Source organism: Felis catus, chromosome D1, assembly GCF_018350175.1.
Source record: "Felis catus isolate Fca126 chromosome D1, F.catus_Fca126_mat1.0, whole genome shotgun sequence".
NCBI lineage: Eukaryota > Metazoa > Chordata > Mammalia > Carnivora > Felidae > Felis > Felis catus.
In genome coordinates, this window is record NC_058377.1 from 56939906 (window position 1) to 56952138 (window position 12233).

The 12233-nt window shown below is 45.9% G+C and overlaps 1 protein-coding gene across 9 annotated transcripts in view; it reads left to right on the top strand.

Moving 5' to 3' along the window:
- ARRB1 (arrestin beta 1) overlaps positions 1-6501 on the top strand; it is a 76044-nt gene extending 69543 nt beyond the window's left edge. For all 9 annotated transcript variants that reach the window (XM_023239429.2, XM_023239428.2, XM_045038719.1 and 6 more), the window contains one exon: positions 180-6501. Coding sequence is in view for 8 of the 9 variants with exons in the window: in XM_023239428.2 (XP_023095196.1) it covers positions 180-291 (112 nt within the window). In the remaining variant the exon portion in view is untranslated. The remainder of the gene's footprint in view (positions 1-179) is intronic.
- Positions 6502-12233: the final 5732 nt, after the last annotated feature.

A 12233-nucleotide genomic window follows, 5' to 3' on the forward strand; every position in this document is an offset into this window, starting at 1 on the left:
GGAGTCCAGATACGACCAGTCCCACTGTCACTGGAGGGCATCTAGATGTGCCAGCCTGGCAGGCCTTTCTGCCCAAGGGCAACCCTAGGGGCCAGCCTCTGAGTCCCGTCTGACCCTCTGGATAAGCCTACCCTCCCTGCCATGCAAACACGTCCCGTTTTCCTTGTCTTTTCCACCAGCGATGATGACATCGTGTTTGAGGACTTTGCCCGCCAGAGACTGAAAGGCATGAAGGACGACAAGGAGGAAGAGGAGGATGGTACTGGTTCTCCACAGCTCAACGACAGATAGACTGGGGCCAGCCCTCCCTCCGGGCAGCTCCGGGTCTGCTCTCCTGCACTAAGATGCTTATTCGTCTTCTTCCTGTTCTCGTTCCCCCCTCCCCTTTGTTCTTCTAGTTTCTACCAGGGGGCCCAGTGTTCTTCCAGGTCACGGTGGTGAACCTCTGGCCTCAGGATTGGCCCCACATCACCATGCCAACAAGGGTCACATGGGCCACCTTCACCCCTCTCACCCCTGTCGCGGGGCACCCCTCCAGCCCCTCTCTTTTCCTGCTGACCCCCCCCAGAAAGGCCATCCTGGCTCTGGCCTTGGAATTTGACTTGGGATGGGGAGCAGAACAGGGAGTGTGGGGCATAGGGCTTGGAGGGGTGAGGTTGAGGGCTCAAGACGTGTGAGAGGGTGCCCACGGTCCTAGGTGGCTAACACAGTTCTGGCAGCTAAAAGATGACTATGCTGAGGGCCACCCTCTTCTGGCTGGCAGGGGCACACCTGTGGATAGATTCTTACTGCCTTCAGGCAGTTGAGACCCACGAAACAGCTCTCTGCATCCACCCCTCCGTCCCCACCCTACATGCCTCTGTGTCTGACAGTGACCCTCTGTGTCTGTGGTGACGGTTTGCAGACCCCAGGAGTAGAGAAAAGCCACCAGACTGGCTTTCTCACCAGCAGTTACTCAGTCTAAGGCAAGCTGTGTGAACTAGCCCATCTATTTCAGTACTGTCAGGATGTAACATCCTAGCCACCTTGTATCTTATGTGTGTGTCCTGTCTGTACACATGCACAGAGAAATAAGGGAGGGGTCTTCAGAAAGCACCAACCGGAGGTAGAGTGAGCCCAAGCTCCTGGGGAGGTTTCCCGAAGGGTGGCTCTGAGAGATGGGGTCGGAACAAGAAGATGAGAATCTGCTCTGTTCCCTCCTTTGCAGACGTAAGAGCAATCGGTGATCCCTCAGGAACTAAGGCTGGCGGTCCAGATAGGGCTGGGGACACCGGTATCCTCCGGCTTTCCCTTGCGGTTCATCCGGGCTGGGCTGGCCCTGCAGGCTGGGAGAGAGCGCTCAAGGCCACTATGCCCACAGTCAAAGGGGCTTCTTCGCAGAAGGTGGCATGGCCCACCAAGATGCCCTCACCTGAAAGGAAGGGGACTGCCAGGTAGCAAAGAACCCTTCGTTTCCTTAGGGAGCTGATGACCCTCCGCCAGTTCCCAGTGTCATGGATACTCACTACTCATTGGCTGGTGTTTTGTGTGATTGAGACCTGGGGTATCTTTAAGCAATAGAGTGGGCAGATGATGAGGTAGAAAGTGTTAAAAGGTATTCGTTCTCGTCTGACCTTTAAGGCCCACTTACTGTGTGACCTTGGGCAAGTTCCTTTCCTTCTCTGGGCCTGAGTTCTTCACCTGGGGTTTGACCAGATAATCACAAAGGGACCTCCCAGCTCTGGCCTCTAAGAATCTGTAAACCTTAGAGCTTCTGGTATGGTAGGTGGAACCAGAGCCAGACCACTGACTCTCGTTTGTCTGCCGCCAGAGGTGATTCATTGGTAGTGGGGCCCTGAAAAGCTTCTAGCCACCCCCTCCCCAGGCCTGAGAAGGGCCCTTCTTGGGCCTCTGGAGGGTCATCTGATGTCAAGCTGTGGCCATAGCTAGCATGAGCTGCTTGGCCCTAGGGCCTGAGTATTACAGAAGGCCAAGCTCGGATTTGCTTATGACAGGGCTTCTGGTGCCTCACAGCTCCCTGTGGATGGCAGACCCCCTGAGGTTTACCTTATACCCAAGCAAATACATTGCTTAGCAGGGCAAGGGGATCTCTCCTCCATCCCTGCTCCCTTTTATCTCTGTCCCATGCTTGCCTGAAAAAGGAGACAACAAACTTTTATTATGCAAGTTGGGTCTCAAACTGTCCAGCCCCTCCTGGGGTGGGCTGCGTAACCATTATCCATGGCGAGATTACCCAGTTCACAGGCCTGGCACTGCACCTCAGCCCTTCCGCTTCTGAATCTCATGAGGATCTGAGGCTAGGGACTCCCTGCCCCAGGTCAGGACCAAGTCAGCTTGGGGCAGCTCTACTCTCCTGGCCATCCCTGGGGTCCTAGCTGTGGATGCCCCAGGCATCCAGCCTCTACCAGACCTTGCTGGCAGTCCGCACCTCATTGGACAGCTGAAGAGTTGATGAAGGGCTGGAACAGCATGGGCCAAGCATATGCTCTCCAGTGTCTTCCTCTGGAACCTTTGAGGCTGATACGAGACCCTTTAGGTTTTGAGGTGATTGACTACTCCCCTACAAACCTCTTCCTCTATCCCTCACCTACACACATGAAAGATTTGTCAGCCTGGTTACTTGAGCTTCTTCACCTCAATATCACACTCACCCTTTGGGCTTTATCCCAGTATTTTAATGGAAATTTCTCCAGCTGTGGGAAGTATCACACTCACCCTTTGGGCCCAGGGCTGCAGAAGGGCAGTGGTCAAGTTCATTTGAATTTGGCTTCACCGCTCTTGGCTGATGACTTCTGCTCAGTGCTGGGCACTCGACACACAGAGATAGGCCAGTCCCAGCCACTGTCCTCAGAAAGCTCATGGTCAGGTGAAAGTTATAGTGGGAATAGGTCATAGGAGCCAGTGCTTTCAGGGCTCCTTGGCTGCTGCTAGTTCGTATGGTGCCTTGCTGTGAATTAGAAGCAGTGCCCCTTCCAGGTAGATTCAGCCCATGTTAGAATGCAAAACTTTGTGAATGGCGCATAGACTGGAGTTCAGCCCCACCTGCCCAGCCCAGGTGCCATGCCCAGGCCAGAGTGTTTCTCCCAGGCCTCTTCTTGGGAGAAAGACCCAGATCATCTTTCAAAGCTTCCACTCCAGACCCCACTCCACCTGCAGCCCCCAACCACGACCGAGTCCTTCTATGCAGGGCCCCTCTCCATCTGGAGTTTAGCCTGTCTGGAATCAGGTGAGACCTTGGAGTGAAATTGGGGGTGTAGGAGCCCCACTGGGCCCCAGGCGCCAGCCCATGGTATTGGCTCTTTCTGTACACACATTTGGGCTCTATGCTGACCACACAGCTCCACACTGGTACCTTCCAGTGGGTCTTGTGGATGGCATATACATAGCAATCTGGGCAGGAGGAAAGAGCATGGCCCCAGGTGAAAAATCTACAGGCAGAGGGCCAGTGGGGCGTCCTCAGCACTACAACTGTGAGAAGAGTTCAGTCCCCATGAAGATAAGGACTGAGTTATTTGGCTGGACTCCATGGGCCGCCTCAGCCTCAAGGCGCAGACAGGTGAGAGTGGCCCCACCAGGGGCTGGTTCAGCTGGGTGTATTGCTAATAAGCTGGGCCCCACATGGTGCCATGAAAAGCAGGCTGGCCTGGAAGTCCACAGTGCCTCCTGCCCAACTGTCACCAACCAGCTGAGTAGCCTTGAGCAAGTCACTTGACCTCTTGGGCCCCGTGTCCCTAACTGTAAACTAAGATCGTAATCCCTTCCCCACCTGACTTAAGGAATTGGGAGGCCCAGAGGAGATGGAAGTCAGCTCTGGAAGTTGCAAATGGCTGCACAGGCCGTGGCACTGCCACTGCAGGGGAGCAACCCAGAGTCACGAGGGAAGGTCACTGTGGGCAGAGTCCTCCTCCCAGCAGTCTTCATCTCTTGCCCCCTTCTCACTTAGGCAGATGTCAGCCAGAATGAGTGCAGTCAGTTTGGCTTTGGTGCCTCAGCTGAAAGAAAAATCCAGACGCTATTCAGGAATGCCTCGCCCACAGATAGTGGTCCCAGAGATCCTGACAGAAGGGATATCAGCCATGGATATCAGTGATTGAGCTGGGGGGACATCTGGACCGTCCCAGGCCTGGTGCCACCCACACCTCCTATCTTTCAGATCCCACAGAGGCCAGGAAGCCTTGGCTCTGATCCCAGGTTAGGGAGAGCCCCTAACCCCCAGGCCCAGGGAGGGCTGAACCACTATTCCATCTAAGAACCCCAAGGGTGAGGTGGAATAGAAGTTGCCCTTCAAAGTAGAAGGCCTTCTCCAGCATCAGACACAGCTGCCAATGCTCGGTGACACTTAGGAGGGATTTGGGCCCAAGGAAAACCCAAGCCTCTTTCCCTGAGAGCTGAGCCCTGATGACCTGTACCCAGTGGCTCCAGTATCCCACAAAGGCAGCTTCTCTCCTGCCAGTGACTGGGGACCAGACATCCTCCACCCATCCCAGAGGAAGGCATTGGCCCCAATCTTGAACTGTTATTGGGTCTCGTGGGCAAAGGCCTATATCTGTTCTGATGTTTTTAAAGTCAGCAGGGACCAAAACAGACCCCCCTGACCCTCATGCATATGCCTGCACTGAGCTTGGCATTTTGCCATTCTTGTCCAGGCAGGTCCATCGCTTCTGTCCTCCCTCCAGGACTGAAATGGCCTACCTGTGGGGCAGGATCCCCACCTCTCCCACTCCCCTGCAGTGTCCCTGCACAGTGGCTTCAAAGGCCCATTGAAGGGGGAGCATCCCCCCTCCCCTGCCCGCAGGACTCTCTCCCAACTCCTCACTCTGAAAGAGAAATCAAAGCACAGGTCCCCAGGACCCATGATCTACAGACACTCTGACACAGTGGTTTTCAAACCAGGTGCTGTGGAACCCCTGGGTTTCACAGAGCTTTGTCAGGGGCTGCTAAGGTGGGAAGATGGGGGGTGGAGGCAAAGGCTAGATCTCCAGCTCTCCCCCCATCCCCACTTCCACCAGGACAACTCTGCTTTTATCTGTCTTGCCTATTGAGGTTTCACCTTCAAACTTGTGAAGGAAAACTTCTTCAAACCACCATTCTAAGGTTTGATCTTCAACCAGCAAGCATAGGTTCTATTCTTGCTCTTCATGTTGGAATGGCTCTAGCATTCCAATACAAAGTGTCTTTGTATTGGAACTTGGGTCACAGACCCAGGCCCAAGCATTTGCTCACACACACACACACGCACAAACACACACACACACACACACGTGTGTGTACACATTTGATGGTTTTGTTGCTCACCCACCCTGAAGCTCTGGCCTGAGTTTAATTTGGGCAGGGGCCTGGTGCTCAGTGAGGGTGAGTCTTACCTTGATATCAGCCCGTGCAGTGTGAGGGACTGCGGAACAAGGACTTCGGCCCAGCCCCCACCCCATGACTCGTGTCAGCACCCCAACTCCCTGCCCCAGGCCACATGGTGGGAGAAGGAGAAACTAGACTCAGGTTCCTCTTTACATACAGCCAGATGGATGGATGTCCAGATTTTTTACAAAACAAATGCTGAGGGAGGGCTTCATGACAGAAGTCCCTCCTGTGAGAGCATGCCCCTCCAGAGACTTTTAAAGCAGCAAGTTTCCCTTGAGCAATTCTAGTAGGATTCCACTCCCACATCTGTGGACAAGCAAGTGTGTGGGCAACAGAAAGGTGACTGAAGAGATGCTGGTCTCCCACCCACAGTCTCCCATATTCTTTCTCTGCCAGCCTGCCTCTCTGCTTGGGCCCACGACCAGGGCTAAGGGGTGGGTACACTGGTGAGACCTGGACCAGCCCTTGACACAGAATCCTGTCTGGGCCCACTGCTGAGGGAATTCTATGGGGAAAATGTGAAGGTCAGGGCATAGCCAACCATGTGGCATGGGAGAAAGTGTTCTATGTTCAGTCTAAGCATGCCCTTGGAACCCCACTGACCTCAGTCTCCCCATGTGTAAGATGGGGCTAGTGCCAGGCTCCACCTTCCTCACAGGGATTACTGCAAGGAAGGGTCATAGGTGGGCATGATAGGTAGTATCATATGAGAGGGGATCTGCACAAACTTGGGGTGTGGTCACGGCTTACACTGCAGATCAGCAGACTGCTTGGGGGAATGATTATGGGATGTACCATCTTCCTGGGGCATCTCTGCTTGGTGTTAAGGTCTAGCCACAGACACTATGGGAGACGTGTCTCTTCCTACCCAATGGGAGCCAGCATTGAGCCTGGCACAGTGACTGTGTGGATCCTGGATGCAGGGAGTGACAGGTAGCGGGGACAGGTCTCCAGGTCTGTGGCTCCTCTGTTAAGTGATTATTTTGTTACACCCTCATTCCTGGGCCACCTGCCAGGTTTATCTGTTGTACCTGTGGCATTCCTTATAACGTCAGATAAGTTATTACAGTTTATTCAACTCTAACAGGACAAATGAACAAAAGAACCATAAATAAGAGACCATTAAAGGTCTTTTGTGACAGATCCTGGATGTGCTTTCATTTCTGTCTCATTAGCTCCCAGTAAGACACAGACCAGTAAATTCTCTCCCTGCTTCCCTGGAATGGTGGACAGGACCTGTGACTGGGTCAGGTGTTTTCTTCTGTTTTCTGTGGCCCGAACTCCAACCTGGTTCCTGCACCCCTTTTGGAAACTGCCAAAGAGCTTTCTCCTTCCCGCTCTGCCATTTACCAGTATTATGGTCTTGGGGAAGTTGCCAAACTTCTTTTCCCTCTCAGACATCACTAGATCCCATGACCCCTGGTCTGCTCCTCAGGTAAAGTTATCCCATATTCTTTTTGGCAACACCAACCACTTCAGCTGGAATCCTACCCCAACCCCAGACCTGGTTCTTATTCAGTTCTCATCTCCTGCTCTACTGGGTCTCCCTGAAGTCACTTCACTTTCCATAACTTACCCACTGTCTGTTCCAAAAGAACACATGGGAGGAGTGGGGATATATGTGAGGAAGATTCAAAGTTCTACATGATAATGTGCTGTATTAACACAAAAGAAAAACGCTGATGAATGTAAGATGACTTTCCCAGAAAACTGATTATGTATGAAAAATATTTTTTTTTTACATTCTCCAAAATAATGTGCAACCTAGATCAAAGCATTGCCCTCCTGATTAACCAGAAGGTGGTCTGTTTCCTCTGATGCCCCCTTTAGGCCAGAGAAGGGTAGTGGGAAGACACTGACATTTGAATTAAGAGACCTGAGCTAGGGCTTTCATTCTGCCCTCCCTGGTGGTCTATATCAGTCTGACTCCAGAGGAATACCCCATGCCTGTATTTCAGGAGCAGGGATTTTATTGATGAAACTGGTTATAATATTGCAATAGTTAAAAGGGCAAGTGAAATTGGAGGTAACCCAGAGATTAGGTGCAACTGGAAACCACTACCACCTGGAGGGTGGAAGGACAGGGAGAGGAGTTACAGAGCTAAGGAACTAGGGACATTGAGGGAGAGGGTATCTGAGGAATTCAGACCACCATAGAAACACATCTGTCACTACTCAAAGCAGAGAGAGTAGGAGAAATACTCTGGTTTCTCCTTTCTTTCTGCCCTCCAACATCATGCCCATGCCTACTATTGGCAGAATCTAATCAAAAGCTAATTTTCAAGGAATCTTAGGATATGTGGTTTGCAATGGTTGATGCCCTGCAGTACAGAGCAGGGGAGGATCATGGGATTAGATCTGAGACCAAATAGCAAATCAGCTCTTCCTCGAATCTTCTCATCCAAAAAATAAAAATAATCATACTGGCCCGGATACCACAATTTGAGGAGTGCCCTGACCTCTAAACAGGACTGTAGATGTGGGGGGGGTGGGGGGGGGTGGGGAGAGGGAGTATTTGTTTTTGCCTCTTAGCTTTGAGCTTTTCTACTGCTGTCACTGTCTTCATGGTGCTTTGGGACTTCATTTCTCTTAGCTTTTTTAAACTCTAGCAAATCAAGATAAAATGGGTAGGAGTTTCAAATTATAGCCAAGAGAGTAAGTCCACTACAGCCTATCACTTCAACTGATTACATAAAAATTCCTGACAGAAGTACTAAACACACTATCTAATGACTCTGAAAATTAAACAAAAGCAGGCAGATGGTACATAGGAGTCAAAATTTGGAGAAGTAAGCTGCATGGGGTGCATTTCCTTTTTTTCTCTCTTTTGTGGATTTGTGCTGAGGTTAGAACGACCACCAACAGAAGGTGAGAGAACTTAGGGTCTGAACCTAAATCAGTTGATTGCCTCTTGAAACAACAATAGCAAAATCAACATTCTATGAAGGATTATAATGGGACCCCAGAGTCTAAACAATATAACATTTACAGTGTCCTTTTCAGATATAGTAACTTGAAATTATGCAATATACAAAGAGCCAGAAAAACATGACCAAATATCAAGAGAAAATACAATCAACATATGCCAACTTTAAGAAGACTTAGATGTTGGAATTATAAGAAAAGATTTTGTGGTTGATTATAACTTGAAATGAATGGGAACATAGTTCTCAGAAAAGATATAGGGGTGCTTGGGTGGTTCAGTTGGTTAAGTGTCTGACTCTTGATTTTGGCTCAGGTCCTTATCTCACAGTTTGTGAGATCAAGCCCTGCATTGGGCTCTGCATTGATAGCATGGAACCTGCTTGGGATTCTCTCTGCTCCCACCTTCTCTCTTAAAATAATAATTAAAAAAAAACCTTTAAAATAAAAAGGGATATAGAAACTTGAAAATGAGCTAAATAGAAATTTTAGAACCAAAAACTTCAATATCTGAAATAAAAAAATCACTGGATAAGCTTAATAGCAGGATGGAGTTGACAAAGGAAAAAGTCAATGAACTTGAAGATAGATTAATAGAAATTATTCAATCTGAAAAAGAGGGACAACTGAGAAAAATTGACAGGGCTTCAAGGACCTATGACATAATATAGGTTCTGAGATTCATGTCATTGAACTCCCAGAAGAGAGGAGAAAAAGTCTGGTGCAGAAAAAAAAATCTTTGAATGAAAGGTGTAAACTTACAGATTCAAGAAGCTGAGCAAACCTCAAACAGGTTAAACTCAAAGAAAACCATACATAGACACACATAACCAAACTGCTGAAAACCAAAGATAAACTCTAAATTCCTAAAAGCAGCTAGAGAAAATGACACATTCTTCTATCTTATTCTTTACAAAGAATGATGATTTGATGGAGCTTTCTCAATAGAAAGCATGGAAGCCAGAAGAGAGTGAAACAGCATCTTTAAGTGCTAACATGAAATAGTTGTCAAACTAGAATTCTGTATCTAGTGAATATATCCTTCAAGAATGATGCAAAATAGGGGTGCCTGGGTGGGTCAGTCGGTTGAGCATCCCACTTTGGCTCAGATCATGATCTCACAGTCTGTGAGTTCGAGCCCTGCATTGGGTCCTGTGCTGACAGCTCAGAGCTTGGAGCCTGCTTTGGATTCTGTGTCTCCCTCTCTCTCTGCCCCTCCCCTGCTCATGCTCTGTCTCTCTCTCTCTCTCTCTCTCTCTGTCAAAAATAAATCAACATTAAAAAAAATTTTTTTTAAAGAATGATGCAAAATAAAGAGATACTCACATGAAGGGAAACTAATAATTTGTCAGCAGACCTGCTCTTATAAAAACTAAAAAGTTCTTTTGGTTGAAAGGAAATTATGCCAGAGATAAATCCACATCTTCAGGAATTAAGAGCAACAGAAATGGTGATTATTTGTGTAAATTATAAAAGGCTACATTGGTCCCCTTAAGTTCTTTAAAATATGTATTATTGATGAAAGGAAAACCGATAAATTGTCTAGTAGGGTTGTCACAGTACATAGATAAAATACTATACTATACTATACTCTACTATACTATACCATATATACTATAATGTAAAGTTCAGTGGGGAAAGATAAAGAGACCTATCTGTAGAGCTTCTGTATTATATTGAAGTGATATAATATTAACCCTAAGTATACTGAGAAAGATTATTATGTATATTGTGATTTGTAGAGCAACAATTAAAATGGACCCAAAAATATAGATAAAATAGCATACTAAAAAATAAACACATATTCCCAAAAAAGGCAGGAAAGTTTGAACAAAAGAATGAAAAACAGAGCGGACAAACAAAAAAGTAAAAGTGGTAGACCTAAATCAAACCATATCAGTAACTATATTAAATGTAAGTGGTCTAAATATAACAATTAAAAGATAGAGATTGTGAGAGTTGATTTAAAAAAAAGTCCCACTATATGCTGTCTACAAGAAACCAACTTGAAATATAGAGACAAAGATAAGTTCAAAGTAAAAAGATGGACAAGATAACCATGCAAACAATAATAAAAAGAAAGCTGAAGTGGTTATATTAATAGAAGACAAGGTAGACTTCAGAATAAGGAATGTTTTCAAGGATAAAGAGGGACATAATATAAAAATAAAAATGCCAACTTACCAAGAAGACATAACAATCCCAATTGTATATACATTTAGTAATTGTGTTTTTGAAATACATGAAGCAAAATCTGACAGAACTGAAAGGAGAAATATACAAATCCACAACACTATATCTAAGGATGTAGAAGACCTGAACAACACTATCAATAACTTAACTGATATTAATCAAATATTTCACCTTTATTAATATTTGATATTTGATATTAATCAAATATTTCAAAACAATAAAATGAGCATTATTTTCAAGTACACATGTAACATTCACCAAGAAAGACCATTTTCTGGGTCTAAAAAGCCTTGGCAAATTTAAAAGAATTTAAATAAAAAAAGATGTTTCAGATTATAACAGAATTAAACTAGAAATTAATATAGAAAAGCATCTGGAAAATTTACAAATACTTAGAAATTAAGCAACTCTTGTAAATGGATCAAAGAGAAAACCACACAGAAAATTAGAAAATCTGTGAATTAAATGAAAATGAAAACAAAAATAAGTAATTTTATGGGATGCTGCTAAATTACTTCAATAGATGCACAAATGGCATTTGACAAAATTCAATATCCATTCCTTTTTTAAAATTTTAAAATGTTTTTATTTATTTTAGAAAGAGGGAGTGGGAGAGAGGCAGAGAGAGAGAGGGAGACACAGAATCTGGAGCAGGCTACAGGCTCTGAGCTGTCAGCACAGAGCTTGACGCAGGGCTTGAACTCACAAACCCTGAGATCATGACCTGAGCTGAAGTCGGACATTCAAACGACTGAGTCACCCAGGCCCCCCTTCAATATCCATTCCTGATTAACAACAACAACAACAACTGTCTTAACTAGATAAAGGGCATCTACAACAAACCTACAGCTAACACCGTACCTAATGGTGAAATGGTGTGGCAGTGGTGAATGATTTTCTTCTAAGACTGGGAAAAGGCAAGGATGACTGTTCCCATCACTCCTATTTAACGTCCTACTGAAGGTCCTAGCCAGTAAAATGAGGCAAGAAAAAGATATAAAAGGCCCACTGACGGTAAAGAAATAAATAAAATGGTCTCTATTCATAAACAACATGATTATTTACATAGAAAATCCCAAGAAATCTACCAAAGAAAGTGCTAGAACCAATCGGTGAATCTATAGAAGTTGCAGGATACATGATCAATATACAAAAATCAATTGTACTTCTGGATAGTAACATCAATTGGAAATTGAAATTAAAAAGAAAATGCCAGGGGCGCCTGGGTGGCTTAGTCAATTAAGTGTCTGACTCTCGATTTCAGCTCAGGTCTTGATCCCACAGCTCAGAACCTGCTTGGGATTCTCTCTCTCTGCCTCTCCCCTGCTCATGCTCTCTCTCAAAATAAATAAAAAACTTAAAAAAATGCCAGATAAAAAGATAGCACCATTTAACAACAGCATCAAAATGGAAATACTTCAGTATTAAAATATGAGCATCAAAATATGAGCATAATCTTGATGCACATCTCTAAAGCACAAAATATTGGTGAAAGAAACCAAAGAAGACCTAAACAAATTAAGACATTTACCACGTTCATGGACTGGAAGATTCAATACTGTTAAGATACCAATTCTCTCCAAACTGACTACAGATTCAATGAAATCCAAGTCAAGATCCCTGCAGGCTTGTTTTTTGCAGATATAGACAAGGTGATTCTAAAGTGTATATGGAGAATTAAAAGAACTAGAACAGCCAAGCAATTTTTAAAAGGAAAAACAAAGTTGAAATTATCTACTGCCTGATCTAAGGACTTACCA